This window comes from Benincasa hispida, chromosome 12 (genome assembly GCF_027475165.1).
Source record: "Benincasa hispida cultivar pf3 chromosome 12, pf3_genome.v1.1, whole genome shotgun sequence".
Taxonomy (NCBI): Eukaryota; Viridiplantae; Streptophyta; class Magnoliopsida; order Cucurbitales; family Cucurbitaceae; genus Benincasa; species Benincasa hispida.
In genome coordinates this window covers 79,169,103-79,193,882 of record NC_143489.1, presented here as the reverse complement: position 1 = coordinate 79,193,882, position 24,780 = coordinate 79,169,103, and the positions used below count along the sequence as shown (strand labels likewise).

Sequence of the window (24,780 nt, the reverse complement as noted above, 5' to 3'; positions counted from 1 at the left end):
CTTTGGGTTGTGATGGGTCTCCCAATCATGAGTGGGTTGTGCATTCATAGTTGATGAATATATGAAAGAGTTCAAATTTTAATATCGCGCTTACATTTTGAATTAGGACATGACCTTGTAGGTGGCATCGAGTTGGGTAGGGCATCCCTTGGGAGGTGCATGGAGCCAATTTTTGAACATATGAACAAGGTCAATTTTTAATATCACTTTTTTGTTTTGAAATCGGTATAGGCCTTTTAATATCATGATGACCTTTTGAAGGCTGAAATTGTCCAATGACGTAAGTAAAATATTATATATCATACTTTTATTAGGACGGGTCAAAAAACATAAACATACATGTATGAGAGGGTCATTCTTGGAAAAAAAAAAAGAAAGAAAGAAAGAAAGAAAAAAAACTCTTACCGTAATCCTAAACTAAGCCATTGTCGTTCCACCTAGGCTTTAAGAGAGAGAAATTTATAAGATTGACTAGCTGTTTGGGAATCATATGTAAGAATAAATTTCTTTTTATTTTTATTGTTCCTCTTTTTCTGACTTCGAAAAGAATCAGGAACTATTTTTCTTTTTTTCTTAATTTTTTGAGTTCGAATTGAATATAAATCGGTATTTGGTTTTGGGTCAAAATGTAACAAGAACTCTAGAGTCTTCAGTCTGTCGGCGGCGAGGACTAGGAGAGACAATTCAACTCACTCTTTTAATTGGTTGAGTTGTTGTCTTCGTTGATCCATTTAATCATCAAACTTGTAAAAAATTTGAAAATGGCTATGGCGGGTTTGTACAGGCGGATTCTTCCTTCTCCTCCAGCAATCGAATTCGCTTCCTCCGAAGGGAAGGTATATAATTGCTTTCTCTGTTATCTTTCATTTTCTCGCGATTCCATTGGGGTTTATTACTCTTACTCCCTTAATTGATTTCTTCATTTAATTTCGTAACATAGTCTTGATTGTATTTGCTAACGTGCAATATTTTATAAAATAAAGTCAATCTAAGTTATGATTTTCTGTTAATGCTTTTGATAGTCGGTTGCCACCTTCATGGTGATTAAATTTTCTAGTCGTAAGCTGTTTTTTTTTTTTTAAATCATGATCATATCAATGCTAATTGAATTTAAGTTTCAAGTAACGAATGTGATGCATCTAAGTAGCGAATTGAAGTTATCTTGATGAGAATAATGAAACAATTTCATAGATAAATGAAATAAGGAGAATTAACTCCGAACACCAATAGGTGAATTACAAAATAGTCTCTGTTTCGAGATTAAATAGAAGAACTATAAAGAGTAAAATGGTGCTTATTCTCACACCGAAAAAAGCAGCAAAGAGTAGAGAGTTCAAGTTCCAAAAAATAATCAAACTTGTAGAAAACCTCCATGAAGAGATGACCCGCCCCAAAGAGTCTAGAAAAAAAGTATGGCTGAAAGCAAGCCAAAGGACCTCTTTATTGCCACGAAAAGGATGACCCACCAAAATAATGGAGACGAGCTGAAAGGAATTATTGGGAAAAGGCAAGGACCAACCAGAAGTCTCCATCATAGTAGCCCAAAAACAATAGGCAAACGAACAAGTCATGAAAAGATGGCACGGAGTTTCCACATTGGATTTAACAGAATGCATCAAGAGGGAGATAAAACCATATCAGACATTTGCCTTTATAACCAGTCAGCTGTATTGCTAGCCCCAAGGCTAAGCTCCCAAAGAAACATTTTAATCTACTTTGGATACTGAATTTAAATTGTTACACTTGTAGGAAATTATTTCTGTAGCCATCATGTAATAAATTCTTGTCTTTGGGTATTGTGAAGCCTACGGGATTGCCAACGAATATGTTTCTAAAGTACAAAAAGTGATTTACTCAGTGGGGGAGATCAACCTTGTATGCATTTGTACCAATCCTCTCTAGGATTCAAAAAGGTCCCATGTTCTTTGGACTAAGCTTATTGTAAGTGCCAACCGGAATTCTGTTATCTTGAACAGATCTATTCTAAAGGTTGTTGTATACCTGTGTTCTTGAGTTCTAAGAAGGTGCGCCATGACTAGGTTCTCAATCTCGAATGTCTTCTCTCTTCTGTGTTTGTCAACCTGCACAGCTGCACCTGTACTTTTAGTTAGCGTATTCCAAATGGTCTAGGACTTCCTTGTGCAGCTCCACAATTCTTTCCGCGTAGGCAGTGCTTCCTTGTTAATGTTGACATTCCACGGCAAGTTAGTAAGGTTCTGCTGTTAATCTAGGGAGCTTGGTATAAACAATTTGAAATTATCTATAGTACTTAATTATTGACCAATTATAAATTTTTGGTGCATTGAAGTTGGGATTGCTCAACCAATCACTTATCCAGCACAATCACTCGAAGGAAAAAAAAACTCTAGCACTAATTATTTGCATCTTTTGGAACTGCAGCAACTCTTCATAGAAGCTGTTCAACATGGGACTATGGAAGGTTTTTATAGGCTAGTCTCTTATTTTCAAACACAATCAGAGCCTGAGTTTTGTGGTCTGGCCAGCCTATCAATGGTATTGAATGCCCTTGCCATCGATCCAGGAAGAAAATGGAAAGGTACTATCGGAACTCAGAAGATTTTGCCCCTATTCATTTTATGGATCTAGATGTCCGTTTAAATGAAGTCTACTACGGGATCTTAGTTGAATCGTTGATGGAACATTTCCAAACCTAGAGGGAAATAAATTTACTTTGATAGAATCTCTTAAGAAGCATTGGAATATGAAAATGATGGGTTAGTCAAATTGCTGAGTCTGTTATGGCCTTTTGGAAATGAAAATAAAACAAATGATAAATCCAGTTTGGTCTTTTGTTATATAATATTACCGTTTGCATTGATCTCATGTTGATGAGGTAGACCATTATAGAGGTATGAGAAGAAATTTCTAGTACTACAATAGCTTGAAAATTTTTCTATATGTTCTTCATCCATTATTTGCCTTAATAGAAGTTTATAAGAATATTGTGGCCCCATAAAATAAAATAATACCTATGACATATCAGATTGTGATGAAATGAGTATGTACTACCAAAATTTTTCAAGGGTAGTTGGCCAGAGGATGTAAAACTCTTCCATTATGTCTTGTTTGTTGTTTTAGTTACTGGGTAGTAGTTGTATTTTGTTAGTTTAACATAACCGGTTGTCTTGCCTTACCCAGTAAACTTGGTATAAATAGAGACTCACATGTACTTTTACACCATTCACTAATAGAAAATGTGAAATACCCACTGATAAAAGAACTCCTTCCGTTTTGTCCACATCAAATACCCAAGCGATATGCTCTAGGATTGTAAAAATGAAAAGGGATTACCTAATAGAAAATGTGAGATCTCTGTTCGTAAATAAGTTATTAAGGGTCTGTTTGGTAGGCAATTTAGATTCTGTTTTATGTTTTTAAATTCACCGAGTTTAGAGAATATGTGTTTGGTTGGTAGTTTGGATTTTGTTTTCAAAAACTGTTTTGTGATCCAAACAACTCAAACTCTGAAAGCAACAGTTCTATGTTGTCTATGAATCCAGATTTTGAATTTGATATTTTAAATTGAAGAATTATATTAGAAAAAATAAAAACAATTACAAATATAGTATTTCATGTTATAAACTTGATTATTTTTCTAAAATTAAAATATATATTATGTAATATATTATATATGATATGATATTACAAATAGTTATTATGCAAAAATTTTAATGTAAAACAAGTTCATAAATTAATTAGTGATAGTTTCTATCCAACCTAATATTTAGTGAGTAACTATAATTAATTTTATGGTTTATAAATATATTATCAAATACATTTTGCAAATTTGTTTAAACTAAAATTTAGTTCATGAATCTACTACCAAACACATATTTGAAAACATGAAATACAACTTTGTATTAAACTTATGAACTTATGGCAGAGCTTTTGCTACTTCTGCTACTTCTGCTCCTACTTCTCTGTCTCCAAAATCTGGTCCCAATTAATAATAATGAATTATGAGCTTAGCTAAGTTGAACTACTCTCCCAACTTTTTAGCTTTTGTTTATTGAAACTTTATGACCATCCTTTTATTTTCATGTTGGTCACTATATTGATTTGAGTGTAGTGAGTAAAAGTGTATTCATACTTTCTTTTTTTGTAAAAGGACCTTGGAGATGGTTTGATGAATCTATGTTGGATTGTTGTGAACCACTGGAAAAGGTCAAAGCCAGAGGCATCTCGTTGGGAAAACTTGTATGTTTGGCTAATTGTGCTGGAGCGAAAGTCCAAGCTTTTCGAACAAATCAAAGTACCATTGATGATTTTCGCAAATACTTACATAGATGCTCCACTTTGGATGATTGCCATATCATTTCGTCTTATCATAGAGTAGCATTTAAACAGGTGAGTATTGACATGTTTAATATTTCCTTTTCATGATGTCCTCACTTATTTCTTTGTCCAGCACAATAATAATCAAAGAGAGGATCTTCGCTTGATAATTTATGCGAAACCTTGAGTCTTTTGTGATGTTTGGAATGTTACAGACTTATAAAATATTTATGGGAAACTAAATCTTTTGAATCTTCAGTGTATAATCCTTTTAAAATAATGAATTTACTTATATGTATGTTGGCAAGAATAGATGTTCATAATCAACCTATTGAACTCCTCTGTATATCCAGCAACCTTACAATCTCCTCGTTGACAATGTTGATTAGGAATATACGATGGAGTTCAATAGGGAAGCGTGTTCTTTGTTCCTTGTGGGTAAATCGTTGGTCCTTTTTGGCATTGAAAGTTGGTTCATGGAAGTTCTTGAATTGTTTGTGATGATGTTTTTGATGAATACTGAGGCTGTAAAATGAGTTGCTCCAGTTGCCGAGTCATGATATTCATAGTTTGATGCATCTCCAGCATCTTTTCTTCGATGGAAATCATGTGGGCAAAAGGGTTTGAGGGGGAAGATTGGGTGGTGAGTTGGATGATCGGTGTTGGATTGGGTGGCACCATCAATAATGATGGACAGACATTTCTTTCTTGCCATTTCAGGCCACTTTCAACTAAGATTGCTTTGATACTAAATTGATATTGGTTGCTCTGCGTAAGACCCTTGATTATAAATACTTACAAATGCAGAGGCAAGAAGGTAATTACGGAGGATAAGGAGGATTAAGGGGAGAATTCGTTATGGACTTTGTTAGAAGGGTGGGGACCGGGGGTGAGGAAAAAGGGGTTACGATAGGGTGGGGAGGGCATTTTTTGGGATTGATCAAGCCTTTCTTGGGGAGAGGATTCTCTAGCCCTCTTGAAAGTGCTGGTGAAAGTTCTGTTTCATTTCATTCTTCTGGATTTTCTTATTTTCTCATCTGTACTTCTTCCTTGGAGGTTTATAAATAAAATAACCAGAGTTGAGCTCTGTTCCTTGGAAGTGTGTGGTGTTTGTTGGGAATTTTTTGTTTGCAGGTGTGAGGATTCCTAAAAAATTGGTATTAGAACCAATCAATCCTGGGAAAGACGAGAGTAGAGAAGAAACTGGAGATGGAGGAGAAAGTTGAGGCCATTCAAGGAGTATTGCTGAACTTCGAGAAAGGATGAACGAAATGGAAAAGAGCTTGGAGAAAATAATGGTGACGGTTCAATACCTGGCAGAATCACAAGAGAAGGAGGCATCGACCATCATGGCAGGATCTCAAAAGCCGAAGATACCTAAAGAGGGAGATGAAGGCGAGAGCTCACAGGCATGGACGAATAGTGGGACGGTTGATCGTAGTAAGTATAAGCGATTGGAAAGCCAACGTTCTCAAGTGAGCATCCGGACTCCTGGGTTTATAGAGTGGAGCATTTTTTTGAGATCCACAACCTAATTAACGAAGAGAAGATCAAGGTAGCAGTCATCGCGTTCTCTTCGAATGTCGTTGATTGGTTCAGATGGGCTCACACCCGAAGACCGATTCGGACATGGTATGAATTGAAACGACGGATGTTCGAGTGATCTCGCCCTACTCAAGAAGGTACTATCTTGTTCCGTTTGTTGCAAATCAAGCAAGAAGGAGCATATGAGTTTGAGACGTTCGCAGCCCTTATACCAGAGACAGCCGAAGAGGTGCTCGAGGAAACTTTTCTCAGTCGTCATCCGGTTGGGCTAGACACCTGTATGAAAGAGGCCCAAGCCGTTAGTGATAGAAACATGGCCTTGCAGCTCGCAAGAGGGATGACAGGCCCAACCCAAGTTACAGCCCAAAAAGGAATTACCCCACTAATTGGGGGTGTCGGGCCCAAACCACCAGGAGGAAGACAAACAAACCCAATGTGAAGAGCGTCTTGATACCTGAAAAGGGGAATCGACATGGAAGGAGAGAACATTCCGTAGGTTAACCAACTCGGAGGCAAAGGAGAGGAGGGAAAAGGGTTTATGCTTTTGTTGTGACGAAAAATATTCTCCGAGCCATCACTGCAAATCAAAAGAGGCGTGAGAGTTGAATTTCCTGATATTCTAGGATGAGGAGGACATAGAGGAGGAGGTGGCTAAAGTCATCATAGAGGAACCCAAAGTGAAGACGTTGGAAGGTGCAGACAATATTGAAATTGCCTTACGATCTATTATGGGCTTGTTTGGAAAGGGAACGATGAAGCTCAAGAGAGTGTTGGCTGGAAGGGAACTAGTGGTCATGATCGACTGTGGGGTCACTCACAATTTCATACATCAGAAGTTAATGCAGGAGTTAGACATTCCCTTGACGGACACAATGAATTATGGGGTTGTAATGGGAAATGGGGTTGCGATTAGAGCAAAAGGGATTTGCAAGGCAGTGGTAGTGGTGTTACCGGAGTGGACCATCACAGAGGATTTTCTTCCCTTGATTAATTAGGAAGGGTAGATGTGATATTAGGGATGATTTGGTTATGTAATATGGGGTATATGGAAGTTCATTGGCCAACGTTGACGATGACCTTTATCACAGGGCAGCAGAGAATTGTATTGAAGGGAGACCCGACCTTGACAACACAAGTATCCCTGAAGGCGTTAACTTAGACCTGGGAAGAGGATGACATGGGATTCGTGGTGGAGTTCCAACAGCTAGAGCTCGAGCTGTTGGATGGACTAGGAGCGGAATCTAAAGTTGAGGAGGAAATTGAGTTATCACGCGATATTAAGGAAGTATTGGAGAAGTTTTGAGACATTTTTGAGGTCCCTTCGTCTCTTTCACCTAAATGGATGGTGGATCACCGTATACTGACTAAGGAGTGGGAAGCTCCGATGAATATGAGACCTTACTAATACAGTCACGATAGGAAAAATGAGATAGAAAAATTGGTGAATGAAATGTTGACAGCGGGAATTTATGTCCTAGTCATAGTCCCTATTCAACCCCAGTTCTGGTAGTCAAGAAGAAAGATGGGGGATGACGATTTTGCATGGATTATCGACGATCGAACCAGATAACAGTGGCGGATAAATTTATGATACCTATGATTGAGGAATTGCTAGATGAACTCCACGGGTCAGTAATATTCTCCAAGTTGGACTTGAAGTCAGGCTACCATCAGATACGAATGTATGAACCCGATGTGAAAAAAACTGTCTTTCGGACTCACGAAGGTCATTATGAATTCTTGGCGATGCCATTTGGATTGACTAATGCCCCATCAACGTTTCAATCCTTGATAAATAAAATCTTCGGGCCATTCTTGAGAAGGTGCGTGTTGGTCTTTTCTATGATATTTTAGTTTATAGTCCCGATGAGGATACTTATAATAAACACTTGGGGATGGTGATGAATATTTTGCGAGATAATCAATTGTACGCCAACCGGAAGAAATGTCACTTTGGCCAATGGAGGATTCAATACCTGGGGCATTGGGTATCCACTGAGGGTGTAGAAGCAGATGGAGAGAAGAAACAAGCTATGTTGCAATGGCTGACTCCAAGGAATATAGCCGAATTGAGGGGATTTTTGGGCCTCATCGGATATTATCGGAGATTTGTGAAAGATTATGGGACTGTGGCGACCCCACTGACAAGATTATTGCAAAAAGGATTCCTTCAAATGGACGGAAGAAGCCACAAAGGCATTCAAGGCACTCAAGCAAGCCATGGTGACATTATCGATATTAGCTCTCCCAAATTTTGAACTGCCTTTCACTATAGAGACAAACGCCTCAGGGATGGGATTGGGTGCAGTACTTATGCAAGAACATCGACCCATAGCCTACTTTAGCCAGGCTTTATCAACACGCATGCAAGGAAAATTCATTTATGAGCGGGAATTGATGGCAGTGGTACTATCAGTCCAAAAATGGAGACCATATCTACTAGCGCGCAAGTTCACCGTGTTTTCTGTTCAGAAGGCCCTCAAATTTTTATTAGAACAAAGGGAAATTCAACCTCAATATCAAAGATGGCTGACCAAACTACTAGGATATGACTTCGAGATCATCTATCAACCGGGGCTGAATAATAAGGCAGCAGATGTTCTTTCTCGTACGCCAACACCCGTTGAGTTGATGACTTTGGCTGCCCTCTCAACTTATGTCAAATGAGAACCTACAAGAAATTCGAGAAAAACTAGAAAAGGATCCATCGAGCGTCAAGAAATTTTCAATGTCACAGGGCGTGTTATTCTACAAAGGAAGGCTGGTCTTATCCAAAAACTCAGTTTATATACTGACCCTGCTATCAACCTTTCATGACTCGGTGTTGGGGGGCACTTGGGCTACTTACGTACTTATAAAAGGTTATCAAGGGAGCTATATTGGAAGGAAATGACGGAAGATGTCAAGAAGCACGTATCTGAATGCTTGATTTGTTAGAAGAATAAGAATGAGTCCTTGGCCCCCGTTGGGTTGCTCCAACCATTACTCATATCAGACAGAGTATGGGAAGATATTTCTATGGATTTCATAGGACTGCCTAAATCACATTGGAAGGATTCATTAGCAAAAAAAGTGGTTGAAGTGTTTATTTGGGAAATTGTTCACCATCGTGGGTTTCCCAGATCAATTGTATCAGATAAGGAAAAGATATTTGTTAGCAGTATCTGGGTAGAGTTGTGCATTGTCCATAAGCATTGAAGAGGAGCATGACTTTCCACCCCTAAACAGATGGACAAATCGAACAAGTCAATCATTGTGTGGAAACTTAACTTAGATGCTTTTGTAACAAACAACCAAAGCAATGGTGTAACTCTATTCCTTGGACTGAATATTGGTATAATACCACTTTCCATGCCTCCGTTAACATGACCCCGTACCCTGCTGTATTTAGGAGATCCGTTCCACCCATAGTTTCTTATGGTGATCGAAAGACAACCAACGATACCTTGGAACAACAGTTAATAGAAAGGGATAGAGCCTTAGTTGCTTTGAAGGAACATTTGAATCTAGCTCAGGAAAGGATGAAGCGTTACATTGACCAACATCGGAGAGACGTCTAGTTTGAAGTAGGGGATCTAGTTTTCCTCGAGCTTAGACCATATAAGCAACATACATTAGCCAGACAACGGTGTGAGAAGTTCGCCCCAAGGTTCTATGGACCATGTAAGTTGTTGGAGCAAGTTGGAGTAGTGGCTTATCGGTTAGAACAACCAGGGGAAGCAAGGATTCATGACGTTTTCCATGTTTTGCAACTAAAAATGTTCATTGGCAAAGGAGTGCAAGTGCAGGCTCAACCTCCAGACCTATATGATGATTTTGAATTACAATTGATTCTAGAGGAAATTCGAGACGTTCGCTGGAATGATGAGATAATGAGGGAAGAATGGTTAGTCAAATGGAAAAATTATCCGGAGAGTGAAACAACTTGGGAAGGCGTGGAAGGTATGAAGCAACAATACCCTCTCAAGGTGACCGAAAAAGCAAAGGGTATTGTAAGACCCTCGATTATAAACGCTGGGGCAGGAGGGTAATTACAGAGGATTAGGGGGATTAAGGGGGGAATTTGTTATGGAGTTTGTTAGAAGGGTGGGGACCAGGGGGTGAGGAAAAGGGGTTTAAGAAGGGATTACGATAAGGAGGGGAGGGCATCTTTTGGGACTGATCAAGCCTTGCTTGGGGAGAGGCTTCCAGCCCTCTTGAAAGTGATGGTGAAAGTTCTGTTTCATTTCTTCTTCTGAATTTTCTTATTTTCTCATCTGTACTTTTTCCTTGGAGGTTTATAATAAGGAGATTCCCTCGGTACAACCAGCCACCAATTAAACTGAAAAGTAACAAGAGAGGTAAAGGACAACTTAATAAGTTTAACCTCTCGGTTAAACCATCATAACTCATAAAAATTTCCAGTAGAAAAAGATTAAACCAACTAATAACCAAATATTATATCATCATATCTGCAACTGCTTATATTTCTTGGGTGGTAGTTCTTCTGATGTAGTAGGAATAGTGGTTAGCCTTGGGTAATTGGGTAATCCTTGGTTAATCCATTTTTAGTTTCCTATTTGGATTTTAGTTCTCCTTTTAAAATTTTAGTTCTTAAATTTTCTTTGAATTCTTTTTGAATAAAAAATCTCTCATGTGACTTAACATTTGATTTATGATAAGATTCGTTTTGATTATTGGAGAGAGTTCTAAGTTACACCAATTTGATATTGGAGCAGTCACTTGGGACAACGTTGGCTATGGCAAGTGGAAGTCTGGAAAACTCTTGTTCATGTTGATTGCAAGAGGAAGCTTCATGTGTAGTGCTTGTTGTAAAACAACTCACACTAATTTAGAATGGGTATCTTTCAATTTTCAAAGCATTCTCTTTTCAAGATTAGAAAAGAAATTTCAAGAATATTTTAAGAATTTTCAAATAATGAAGTACTACAACACAGAATATTTAAGGCTAGAAAATCTTGATCACGACCAAAGGAGGGGAGGTTGAATTTTCAAGAACCCGCTTAAATTCCTACATCAACCATGAAGCCCTTAAGGAAATCAGTAAATTAGGTGGTCAAAGTCAACATCTTTTGGAAAAAATTTCAAGCGGTTTGGATAAAGGCTCGTAACCTATTCTTTTTTCCTATTTCCTTTGGTGCCATAATATGCGGAATTCTATGTACTCTATATGAACAAGTCATTGCAAATAAATCTTTCAAGGAAGCTTCTTCAAATTTACAATTCAAATCTTCAAATTTTTTACTGGTTTCTATGAAAAAAAAATATTATATATATTTTCTAGACTTGATGCTGACATTAGAGTTGGATTTAAAATGTATGTCATGTATCTCTATGAAACCCATAATGCAAGTATCCTCAATATGACAATATACTCCTAAATCTCAATGCAAATTTGATTGGTTTAAAGAGTTGACAGACATTTGTTCTTTGTCGTGTAGACGGGAACTGGTCATTTTTCGCCTATTGGTGGCTATCATGTTGGGCAGGACATGGCACTTATCTTGGATGTTGCACGCTTTAAGTATCCTCCTCATTGGGTTCCGGTCAAACTTCTTTGGAAAGCTATGGAGCACATAGATGAAGCAACAGGACAGCGTAGAGGGTAGTAGCTTTGTCCTTGAATGAAATGTTTGTATGTAATGATTACAGACAGTTCTGCACAAATAGGTGACACATAATCTTAATCGTTTCACTTCATTGGTTGATCTGCATCATTCCTTCTATTCTCTCTCCCTTTATTGTGAACCGTTATGAATGGTTCATGTGACAACGAAGAATGGACATGCAGAGTTGTTAAATCTTATTTTTTTAAGATAGGAATCATTTCATTGATAGAATGAAATAAGCACCAAAAAGTGATTACAATAGAGATTTCCAATTGGAAACTAAGTAAGCAGGGTTATTAAATCTTCTAGAGGTCTCATTATGTAAAATCATCTATTATTAGATTCTATCAAACTAGTTCTTGAGATTTATTCTTTCTTTAATAATAATAACAAGAAAAACATGTTTAAATAAGTAATAATGTCATCATCAAAGTCTTCATACAACCCAACATAGAATAATGATGAAATGGAAGAGTTTGTACTTGTTCGACATTTGACGATGATCTTAATAGAGGTAATTAACAAGATTCGTAAATTAGATATAATATGATCACAATTGATGTGAGATTTGTGAATACGGCTATTGGATGAAAATCATTTGGCTAAACTTTATTATCCTTTTTTAACTTCTCGCTTGTACCTTTATAGTTTAGGTTTCTGCTATGATGAAATGGAAACTACGTTGCTGTATAAAAGGAATTTAATGATATGCTACTTTGGATGTATTCTTTACCTTCAGTTTGGCTCCTTTTATCAGTTCGCTCTCTTATTTGGTGGTGCATTATGAGTTCAAAGGAAAGTTCTTGAAGCATATCTAAATAATGATATTATCATTGGTGGATTTTCTTGATTATGAAGTCTATTCCTTTTGGTTGATAAGATTGTATCTAGTCTATTATTTCGCTAATCGTGCTCGCACCTGTTGCAAATAGTATGCATTCAACTGTAAACCTTTGTTTTCCTTTGGTCATCAGGTTCATGCTTATATCCAGGCCGGACAGGGAGCCAGGATTGCTCTATACTCTGGTGAGACTAGAATTTTATGATTCATAAGTTTACATATAGGTGAGAGCAACAAGCACAAGTACCACTGTATGCACCTTTCAACGCATGCTTTATTTTCTCAAATTCATATTTGTCTTTCTTTCCATTTTGCTTGGGTGACGAACAAATAGTCACCACTATAATTTGAAATAATCATGTCCATGACATCTTTATACTATGAAGGTGCTTGTCTTTCAAATTAATGACAAGCAAAAGACAAGCATATTGACAATTTGACTTTTTTTCCCTTCTTTTTTAATGGAAGACATTTTATTTTTTTATTGTTAGTGTTAGATATCCTTTTGATTTTGACGTAATCTTGTGGAATGTATAGAGTTCTTAACAGTTTGCATTGCTGCTTTGATGGGGAAAAAAAAAAGAAAAAAAAACTCTTATCCTTCGTTTTGAATATCAATAGATTTATATATGTTATTCATCCTCTGGTTTCTGTGCTACCTCTCTTTTTGTCCAAATTAAAGCTTTATTCCATGATATCTGAAAGTATCCAAAATCAAATTCTTGGTTCACATCTAAGCACATTAGAATTTACTGATTTATCATATGGAATTGGCTATGGAAGGAAATTTCTTATATTTGTGTCAGTGTTTGAAGTAGATTAAGTAGCTGCCTCAGATTGTTTCTATGAGAACTTTTGGGTTATTGGGCCCTACTTTGCCTTCTATTTCCCCTTGCTTTTTCATTTCACTGCGTCACCCTTAAAATGGGGCACTTGCCAAGGAATTCGGCCCTTTTGCCTCATTTTGTTTTATTTATAACAATTGAAGGCTATTTTGTTTTATGAATGGATTAATGGAACCAACTTTCTCCTTTTGTCTTTCTATCTTCAATATGTTAAGAGTTTTGGCTCATGTAGAGGCGCTTATAAATAGAGCTTATATTTTATTAGACTTTACTTTGTTAAAGCTATTGAATAAGTTCGTTTCAGTTTACAGTTGATCTGGATAAACCAAGATCAATCTTTATTCCCAGTTAGATGCATGCTGAGACAAACGATTAACCAATGCATGATAAGGTTATTTCTTCCCGCAATAATTGTATGCTGGAACTTCTTGTAGAGCTGTAAACATGAGGACTGGGTTAACATAGCGAAGTACTTGAAGGATGATGTTCCTCTTCTCTTGAAGTCGGAGAACCTTAAAGACACACAGGATGTTTTAACAGTTATATTTGCATCACTGCCCTTAAATTATAGTGATTTTATCAAGTGGGTTGCTGAGGTCCGAAGGAGAGAAGATAGTGGTCAAAGTTTAAGCCCAGAGGAGAAAGCAAGACTTGCTCTGAAGGTGTTGGTCATATACTTATCCCATCCTTTCTTACTAGATTGATGATATACCTATCTGTGTTTTTAGTTGATAGTAATCAGAGTTTGCCATTTTGCTTGCAGGAAGAGGTGTTGAAACAGGTACAGGAGACAGACCTTTTCAAACTCGTAGGGGAATTTCTTACTCTAGAAGGTTCATGCCGTAAGATGCTTACACTGTCTCATGAAAAAAATTTGCCTGAGATTGCTGCGAGTGTATGTTGCCAAGGAGCAGAAATACTGAATGGGAATACAGGTGTCTCAGCTGGTTACTGTTGTCGTGAAACATGTGTGAGATGCTTCAGTGCCAACGGTGACAAGCCTGTTACAGTTGTGTGTGGAATGGTTGTTAATGGCAACAATGAACAGGAGTTTGACATGTTGGTTCCATCATCATCACAAGTAAGATCTGGATGCTGCTTTTCTGGCACGAAAAATGGAATCGGGATTCATCCAGCCACCAGTGATGTGTTAACAACACTTCTTCTTGCCTTGCCTGCCCAAACATGGATCGGTATAAAAGAAGAGAAGCTTTTGCGGGAAGTACAAAAACTTGTTTGCACGGAAAGTCTTCCCACCTTGCTTCAAGAAGAGGTAATAATCTTCCTAACTATTCATTCTGTCTTCTTAAGCTAGGGCTATTTTATCCTCTTGCCAAGCTTCCTTGCTCTGCTAGAACATGTGCTACTTGATGCTAGGTCATCTTCAAACAGCTTCTATATACATATATTCATATTGCTTCTATTTAAATTAAGGGGACTTACTGGTTTCTATATTTGTTCAGATAGCTTCTAATGTTAGAGGAGCTTCTAATATCCATCAAATTGGTGCAGTTTTTTCTAAAGCTCAACGTGAAGAGAGTTGTTATAACCTAAGGAAAATTTGTTAAAGGTTCTACTTTAGTGATCGAGGCAACTATTTGTAAAGCTTCAAATCATCAGGATAATGTAATGAGAAACCTTATGCACTCGTGAATCTTGCTAGAAATTGATGGAAGACAGGCAAATTCAAAGGGAAATAAGCCTAGTGAGAGAGCAGTAACCAATGGTCTTCTAGTGCAAATGCAATAGAATTTTACATAAAGAACTATAAAGTATCTTTTAGGAATGAAATGTACTAGATTAAAAAACAAAAAAAAAAAAGAAAAGGAAATTTTGCTAATGAGAGGAAATATTGACTTATGAGACAGGGTTTATGACAGGAATGACATTAGAGGAATATTAAAGGTACATTAGTAATTAGTTAAATAGTTTGTTAGAGAAGCCTGATTATAAATACAGTGGGTAGGGAAGAATGGGGTAGGCAATTTTTTGGTGATTCAATTAGAGCTTGAGAGTGCTCTCAAGATTGAGAAGGTTAAAGTACCTCAAACACTTAGTTTATTTTGTATTTTTGTTATCTTTCATAGTTCAATATATTTGGGTTCTATCAGTTTACTTGGTTTTGGATAGCTGAAACTCTTGCTAAACCAAATTTGAAGTTGCAAGATGGAATAGGTGAATAGGTCAAAGATAAGGAGATATATCGAACACTTGCAGGTAGACTCATTTATTTGACTCACAAACGACTTGATATTGCCTTTGCAATGAGCATGAGCAAGCCAGTTCATGCTTTCTCTTGGCTCAATTCACTTTGAAGCTATTTATAGGATTCTGAGATATTTAAAAATGAACCCTAGGCAAGATATGTTGTTTGGAAAGCATGGTCAACTGTAGGTTGAAGTTTCTGCTTATGCCAATTGGGCAGGTAGTATCGCACATAAACTATCTTGAAGGCAACCTAGTTATTTGGTGAAACAAAAAACAAAATTTAGTGGCAAGAATTAGTGTTGAAGTAGTTTGGTGCTTTAGTCCATGGTATTTGTGAGGGTCTATGGATAGAAAAGACTTTTTAAAGAATTGAAGCTCTCAAAAGTACCTAATACATATTTACCGTGATAACAAGATTGAGATGAATAAATATTTCAAAATAATAATAATAATAAATAAATAAATAAATGTGATGAAAATAATAGACGAAGAAGAAGAGAAGAACACAAAAGGTTTACATGGAAAATCTTAAAATCAGGGAGAAAAAATTACGATAGAGACTTATTTTTTATTATTGAAGTTGATACTTAAAATACAAGGAGATTGCTCAAATAAATAGACAAGAAAAAATTCTAGGTCAATGGAAAAATTACAAATATGCCCCTAGTGCAATACAACTATTTTCGACACTCTCCCTCAAGTGGGGGCGTAAATATCAATAAGACCCAAATTGCTGATACAATAGTCAAAACTCTGTCTCAACAATCCTTTTGTGAGGACATCTGCAACCTACTAATTTGAAAGAATGTAGGGAATGCATATGCTTCCATTGTCTAGTCTCTCCTTGATGAAATGTCTATCGATCTCAATATGTTTAGTTCTATCATGTTGAACTGGATTATTGGCAATACTTATTGCTGCTTTATTGTCGCAAAACAATTTCATTGGAAGTTTGCTGTCTTGATGAAGATCTGTCAATACTTTCTTTAACTAGATCTCTTCACATATTCCTAGACTCATGGCCGGTACTCGGCTTTAGCACTACTTCTGGCTACAACCCCTGTTGACCAGGTTGCCCCAGACAAATATGCAGTACCTAGACGTCAACTTTCTATTAACAGCAGAACCTGCCCAGTCAGAGTCGATGTAGGCTTCAATGCAACGTTTATTGGACTTACTGAACATTAAGCCCTTACCAGGAGTTGCCTTCAGATACCGTAAAATGCGTTCAACAGCTATCATATGTTCCTCGCAGGGGGCTTGCATAAACTAATTGACAACACTCATTGCATATCGGGTCTAGTGTGGGATAAGTAGATTAACTTCCCAACTAATCGCTGATATCTCTCTTTGTTGACGGGAACTCCGTTGTCTGTATTGCTAAGCTTTGCATTATACTCCACAGGGGTGTTCACAGGTTTACACCCAGTCATTCCTGTCTCCTTGAGAAGGTCAAGAGTGTACTTTCGTTGAGAGACTGAAATACCTTCTTTTGACCGAGCCACTTCCATCCCAAGGAAATAACTTTCCCAGGTCTTTAATTTCAAATTCCTCGGCCGTTCTTGCTTTAAGTCTCATAATTTCAACATTACATCACCAGACAACACAATATCATCGATATAAACAATAAGAACCGTGATCTCCCTTGAACCTGACTTCTTTGTGAATAACGTGTGGTCTGAGTGCCCTTGATTATACCCCTGAGCTTTAACAAAGCTGGTGAATCTGTCAAACCACGCCCTCGGGGACTATTTCAAGCCATATAACGAATTCCTTATTCTGCAAACCCAATGCTTAAACTGGCTTTCAAAATCGGGGGAGGGCTCATGTAGATTTCCTCTTCAAGTTCTCCATTAAGAAACACGTTTTTTCCATTTAATTGATGAAGGGGCCAATCTTTATTCACTACAACAGACAACAACACCTGGACAGTATTAAACTTGGCCATAGGGGAGAATATCTCAGAATAATCTATTCCAAAGGTTTGAGTAAAGCTTCTAGCGACCAATCTAGCCTTGTATCTATCAATCGTGCCATCAGACTTGCACTTTACGGTAAAGACCCATCTGCATCCAATCGTCTTGTGTCCTTCGGGAAGAACAACCTGATCCCAAGTCCTGTTTTTCTCTAAAGCCCTCATTTCTTCCATCACTGCAGCCTTCCATTCAGGAGTTCCCATTGCAACATGGATACTACTCGGTACCATCACTGTATCTAGATTGGTAGTAAGAGCCTTGAACTCGGGAGATAATTTATTGTACTATATGGATCTAGGGATTTGATTCTTACTGGATACACGGATTTTGACTTTCAGACTGATAAGGACTCTCGCAAGTCCATTTCATGGTCAGTTTTTACTCTTAATGGAGGAGTTGTAGTGTGGCGAAGCACTAAGTAGGGGTGCATCGCCGACTCCACTATGGAGGCCGAGTATGTAGCGGCTTGTGAAGCTGCTAAGGAGGCCGTCTGGCTCAGGAAGTTCCTAACAAAGCTGGAAGTTGTTCTAGATATGTCTAGGCTACCCTCAATTGTGACAATAGTGGTGCTGTGGCGAATTCCAAAGAGCCCAGGAGTCACAGGCGTGACAAACATATAGAGCGGAAGTATCACATGATTCGCGAGATAGTGCATCGAGGGGATGTGATCGTCACTAAGTATCACATGTTCTAGATCGTCACGAATTACTTCGGAGCACAACATTGCTGACCCGTTTATGAAGGCTCTCACGGCTACAGTGTTTGAGGGTCACCTTTAGAGCATAAGTCTACGGGACTGCCCGCGGTTGCACTAGGGCAAGTGGAAGATTTTCTTGTTAATAATGCCCAAAAACGCAAGGACCTTTACAATTAACTCGAAATGTAAAAGAATTTAACAAATCGAGGTTTCATCCCAGAAAACTCCATTGATCCACACATCCACAAACGAATTAACGCTTAAAACAGAGAATAGACATGCTATCACACACCGAGAATGTAAATGCAATTCTTTGCATCAATGAATTTGGAATATCAGAAACCTGACTCTGATACCAATTGAAGGAACTCTTATACAAGAGTACCTTTGAGCGAAAGCAGATCTTTCCAAAAGCATTGTGACAGAATTACTACATTTACATTCACACAAATAGATATGCATCAAATTACTAAATTACCGGCATGCTTAAAGATAAAACAACACAGAGAATAACGTACTAGTTGAAGACTCTCATCTCGGCAAATCCACTCTCTCCATAAACGAATGCTCTTGCTCTCGCTGGAACAACAAGCTATCATTCAGCAACACTCCGGTCGTTTACCACGAACGGACTCCACACAAATAGATGAAGAATGGGGACGACACCACCACTTGGAACCCTTAGTATTCTCGGAGTGAGAATCCAAAGAGTTGGCTCTGTTCGGATTCGGTAAAGGGGAGGAGGAAAATAGATCGTATATAACGATCAAGCAAGTGGGAGAAGGCAACGTCTATCGTATAGACAAGGTGCTTAATCGTTTAGGTGAGGTACACGATCGTGTAGGAAAGGTAGGCGATCATCTATACGATCGTTTAGTAAAACTCGAGCGCTAAGCGATCGTTTAGCAAAAGGTAGGCAACCATTTAGTAAAAGTGAGCTATAGGCTCTCAATTCACCAAGCGATAGAATGCAAACACATCGTTAGTAATTGAGCGTTTTTTTTTTTTTTTTGCCAAATGAAAACAATTTTCATTTTATTTTTCAGTTACGAAAACCGAATGGAACTTCCCACTAACACAGGGTTACGGAGAAAACGGCGGCCAATTATCCCATAACTATCTAATTAATAAAATAATAAATATAATCATATTATATTCATAACCTATAGTTTAATATCATATATCAACTATAGTGTTTTCTCCTCTACTAGATATAAATCATATTTATATCTATTTTCCTCCAATTAATGTATCTCATACATAAAGTCAATTATATCATATATAATTAACTAGTTCAGTTATATCATATATATAATCGAACTCCCTCTTGTCAATTTGAACATTTCAAACTGACCAAAAAACTGATTCTCAACTTGAATCCAAGCTACAAGGGGACCTTATGGACCTATGACTCGAAGCTCCAACGATACGTAAATAGCTGACTAAACTCTTTAGCCACGAGATCCACCATCCGTTAACTGCCAGATATTTCACTAAAGACCGACAGTTGAACTCTTCTCACCACAGATATGTTTCTGTATCCATCGAATATAACCAATCAACAGTACGATAACCCTTCATAGATGCTCGTAAGTATAGTTGGGCCAATTAACCGTTTTGCCTCTGTAGTTACATCTAACTCCTTAAGAATCACTGATCCCTCTAATAAACAATACAACATAGTCCTACTATGTGTGGACACCTCTCGGACCATGAGAAGGTGTGTGGCCCACATCATTCAAGCCCCAGAAGCAACTCTTAAGGGAGCAATCTATCTACTTACCCCTGCTTCAGGGAAGGAGTGAATTCCATCTTGTGTAGTTGAGTTCCCAGCTCCCAAATCAGACGAATCCCCAAAATGGTAGGTTTGAGTCGGCGACCTGACCATTCGCACCCATGCAAATCAAATGACTGCACTCAATGGCAGAAGTTCCCAACTCACTCAGGATTGAGGTCATGTTACCTATGGTCATCCTAGTGAAGTGAAGTGTCTGTCATGAATGGTGTTATATAACGAGACGTTAACACTTCGTGGTCAGGTCTTATACAAACTCTTTGTATAAGATGCCCCGCTCGTACGTCCCCACATGAATGATCAGGATCAGACCATCTATAGCAAGTCACAACACTTGTAACTTGCTCCACAAAGCGGGCTGCATCCGTAGCGTTACCAGGATAAGGTTTCCCTCCTATATCCATATACTACAGACTATTTTGGTTATCACTTAAGATATGATCCACCTATATGTCACTACATACATGTTTAAGTTACATAATAACAACTAGGAATTTTAGTTTATTGGTTTGTGGTAAAACAACTAAAACATCAAATTTGCAAAGTCAAGTAGTGAAGAAAATATCATATATTATACATCACAAGCGTTCGTACAGGATGTGTTTACAAACTACAGGACACGAGATTTTAGGGCATCATCCCCAACATGCACGACATGTAACTATGCATAGGGTACCTGGTACAGGATCTAGTGCCTTTTCTCTGGGCAATAGGAAGATCGAGAGAAACATCATGGCTCTCCATTTTGTCAAGTTTCCCACTGTAATCCGTCGTCTGTTCCAAGGGTCCTTTAAAAGGACCTTCCACACAATCATCTTCCCTTGTACTGTTTTCATTCTCTGGAGTTATTTCCTCAGCACTGTTATTTTCAACAGTCTCTCCATCTCCCACAGTTTCCTTGGTTTCCTTAGCACTGTCACCCCTTTCTCTATCCTTACCCACGCTGCAAGTATTAGTTTCAACACAATTATCAATATCACCAGTAGAAATACACATACCTGGAGCTGAAGTCGGGTCGGACTTATGAATTGGAGCCGGAGAAACCACAGGTGGCTTGTTTCATTCCTGAGATTCTTCCTATAGTATGTTATCCACGGGACTTGATTGGTAGGAAGGACGGGACCAACATGAACTGGTTCAAGCGACAAATCTAAGGGAACTGAGTACATGGACCAATTAGTATCTTCACTAGGACTCTACCCCTGAAGATGGCTAATGGGAAAGAAAGGTTGATCCTCGAGAAAGGTAACATCCATGGAGATGAAGTATTTTTGAGAAGATGGATGGTAACATTTATATCCACATTGGTGGAGAGGATACCCAATAAAGACACACCTTTGAGCACGAAGGGTAAACTTCGTGCGATTTGGATAATTGGTATGAACAAAGATGACACATCCAAACACTCGGAGAGGCACATCAGGAATCAATTAGGTGGTAGGGTACGACTCTTTGAAACGATCAAGGGGATTGTGAAAGTATAAAACATGAGAAGGCATGCGATTTATGAGGTGGGCGGTAGTAAGAATGACATTCCCTCATAAGTAGGAAGGAAGGGAAGTGGACAGCATACGGGAACGAGCAACTTCCACCAAATAACGATTTTTCCGCTCGGCCACTCCATTCTGTTGAGGAGTGTAGGCACACGAGCTTTGGTGGACAATCCCTTTAGAAGCAAGAAAATCTCGGAAAGAATTGTTAAAAAATTACGCCCATTGTCACTTCGCAGAATTGTGATTTTTTTGTTAAATTGAGTTTCTACGATAGCATAGAATTGCTGGAATACAGAAGACACCTCAGACTTATCATTTAGAAGGAATACCCAAGTAAGCCGAGTGTGGTCGTCAATAAAGGTGACAAACCAACGTTTACTTGTAGAAGTGGTGGTTGGTGAGGGACCTCAAACATCACTATGGACAAGATTAAAGGGTCTAGATGGTTTGTAGGGCTAAGAGTGAAAGGGAACACAATTTTGTTTGGTCCGAATACACACATCACAATGTAAGGAAGATATATTAATATTACGAAACAAATGCGGAAACAAATACTTCATGTATGAAAAATTTGGATGCCCAAGACGATAATGCCATAACATAAAATCATTCTCAGAAGTAGAAAAGTTCAAAGAAATGAAATTCGTCCTAAAACAATCCCTAGAGGAAGTATCGTCAGTTAGGAAATAGAGCCCCTATCGTGTCGGGCAGTGCCAATCATCTTCCCTGAGCTTAGATCCTGAAATAAAACAGAGTCGGGTGAGAAAAACGCCTGACAATTCAAATCTCTCGTAAATTTACTGACAGATAATAAGTTATATGAAATCTTTGGGATATGCAGCACATCACGCAATACTAAACCCTCAAACGGAGAGAGATGCCCTTTTCCAGCAACAAGGGCGAAGGACCCATCTGCGATTCTGATTCTTTCATTGCTAGCGCTCGGATAGTATGAAATAAAGTGATCAGATGAGCTAGTTAGATGATCTGTAGCTCCTGAGTCCACAATCTAGGATTTTTTATATTTATACTAATCAGACCAAAGGATTGAGTCGTACCTGAGTGTGCAATAGCACTGACACCAAAGTTCTGGCCATTCAACTTTTCTCCAATAATGAATCCTGCCGAATTTCCCATTGGTCCAGACAACAAATTTGCAGTAGGTAAAGTATGGAAAGAATTTACCGGGGTTTTGGAATACAATGGAAGATAAGTGGGTGGATCTGGTTGAACACTTTGCGAGTTTGTGCCAAGAATCGTTCCAAAATCTGTAATCTGTTGTTGAAGATAAGCAAATCGCCTTTGGATCTCACTAGGGAAAACACCCATAGACTGCCCATTGCCCGTATCTCCATTCAAAGCTGTCAGATTGAAGTTGTGAGCCGCGCTTTTGCTATCGGACGTGGCTGGACCAACCGGTGGTGGCTGCTGCTCAACGGAAACTCTGCGGCTGGTCGAGTCGATGAGATCGACGTGGCTCGTCGTCTGCAGCTGAGGGTTCGAGGCCGTTTGGGTTGGCGCGATCCACGGCTGAGCTGACAGCTGGGCATCGAACGGCTGGGCGTTGTTGAAGGGTTGGGCGCCATCGAAGGGCTGGGCGCGATCTGAGTGTTGTCGAAGATCTGGGTGCGATCTGGTCTGACTGTCGATCGGTTGGGTTGTCTCCACGACTGGGGTTGTTTGTCCGGCACTGATTTGTTGAAGAAGACGCAGTAAAGCAGCCTCCAAGTACTGTTGGATAGTCTCATTCGTGGCAGCCATCTTTGAGTTGGTCGTTGAAGGGGACTCATTAATGGTGGTTAGGGTTTTGTCGCCTTGCTCTGATACCATGATGAAAATAATAGATGAAGAAGAAGAACACAAAAGGTTTACTTGGAAAACCCTAGAACTAGGGAGAAAAAACCACGATATTATTTTTTATTATTGAAGTTGATACTCAAAATACAAGGAGACTGCTCAAATAAATAGACAAGAGGAGACCCTAGGTCAATGAAAAAATTATAAATATGCCCCTAGGACAATACAGCTATTTTCGACAAAATGCAGGAGTAATATCTACTTCCTAGTTCCTACCTTCTAACAACAAAACAAATTACTAATGTGTTGACTAAGAAACTTTTAAGACTACAATTCAACAAATCATTAATGTGTTGGCTAAGAAACTTCCAACACTACCATTCAAGCTGGCTGTGGAAGACGGCTTCAATCTTAGTTATCATATGCGTTATGCTGTAGCTATAAATTATATTACCATTACCATGCATCTCAAACCTATAAAAGCAAAATCCAGATATTTCACTTTTGAAATATGCCATGCCAGGTTTTGCACTTGCGGCGGCAGCTCCATCTTCTCCAAAAATATCATGAGAACAAGGTCGATCTGGATCTTAGTGCACCTCCTTCTTCTTAGTGGATTTGCAACAGAGATATAAAAATTTTAGCTTGGAGCGTTGAATTTATTTATAGCAGGCACCATATCAAAGTGTTGATCAAGATATGATAACCTTGAAACAGTTAGCTGAAGACTGAAGTGGCCATTGTCTTCTCATATGATATGATATGCTCGATCAATTGATAGGCGATGCTTGAATATTGCACAAAATTTTCGGTGTGTTCGCTCAAGTGAATTAGTCTGTCATGTGGGGTCCAATTTTGGCTATGCAGTTTGGCAGATATTAATAATTCATTTTTGTAGTTTTTTTTTCTGGTATATAAGGTAAATTAGTCGACAAAGTGACTGTTGTAATTGGCATGTATGATCTCATTTGAAGTCGGATGTTCAAATTTATATACTCCATTTGTTGTACTGGGGAAAGGTAAATTGGATTTCATTGAGCTTGGGGTTCTCACATTTATATTTATAAATCCTGAAAAATAGTTGTAGTTACCAACTATTACATTGAATCTGAACTATTATTAATTATTATGAACATGTTATAAAAGTTGTATAATGAATGGTAAAAGTTTAGGAATACCTTTTATTAATTTAGCCTAAAAATTGAAATATTTGTTGACTTTATATTATGGAATTAGAAGTTGATGTTTTTTGTTCTTTAAAAAAGGTGAAATTTGATAGATCATGCCTTAAGTAAAACTTGGATACTCAAATAAAACTTTGAATTAATAATTATATTAATTTGGGGTACTTGTTTTAAATGACAAAATTGTTGGAAATATTTTCCAATATAGTAAAATGTCATCGTGGACAGTGACATATTGCTATATTTGTAAAGAAGTTGTCTCACTTTTCTATATTTAAAAACAACTCTTAATTTAAATCCTAAACTTATCTACTTCATTGGTTAGATTTCACTAAAAAAAAACTTTGTGTGAGACTTCTAATTAAGGGAAAATGATGAGAGCCGAGAGGAAGAGAAAAAAAGAGAATTTGAGAGATTTAGGAAAAATTGAGGTGCTTTCTATTGAAATTTCTCATTGGATGGCTTTGAGGTTAAGGGTTAATCATCTGGGCACG

General features: G+C 38.1%; 1 protein-coding gene across 6 annotated transcripts; it reads left to right on the top strand.

Moving 5' to 3' along the window:
* Window positions 1-381: 381 nt before the first annotated feature.
* Window positions 382-24,247, top strand: LOC120067127 (glutathione gamma-glutamylcysteinyltransferase 1-like). Of its 6 annotated transcripts, none has more exons than XM_090308497.1 (9): window positions 382-492; window positions 785-836; window positions 2,401-2,557; window positions 4,130-4,368; window positions 11,283-11,446; window positions 12,425-12,476; window positions 13,571-13,798; window positions 13,900-14,409; window positions 23,626-24,247. In XM_090308497.1, coding segments are annotated over exons 1-9 (1,494 nt in total). In that variant the 5' UTR covers window positions 382-490; the 3' UTR covers window positions 23,716-24,247. The 6 variants fall into 6 exon arrangements, with proteins under 6 accessions (XP_090164623.1, XP_038874486.1, XP_090164625.1 ...); XM_039018558.2 differs by lacking the exon at window positions 23,626-24,247 and adding an exon at window positions 14,600-14,833 and having other exon boundaries at window positions 386-492; XM_090308499.1 differs by lacking the exon at window positions 2,401-2,557 and having other exon boundaries at window positions 420-492.
* Window positions 24,248-24,780: the final 533 nt, after the last annotated feature.

Bases quoted from the DNA above. Each gene is read 5' to 3' on its own strand.
- LOC120067127 (XM_039018555.2), top strand. From the start codon at position 762: ATGGCTATGGCGGGTTTGTACAGGCGGATTCTTCCTTCTCCTCCAGCA. The intron at 11,447-12,424 runs GTAGTAGCTTTG...TTTGGTCATCAG, and splicing joins GCAACAGGACAGCGTAGAGG to GTTCATGCTTATATCCAGGC. The intron at 13,799-13,899 runs GTGTTGGTCATA...TTTTGCTTGCAG, and splicing joins AAGCAAGACTTGCTCTGAAG to GAAGAGGTGTTGAAACAGGT.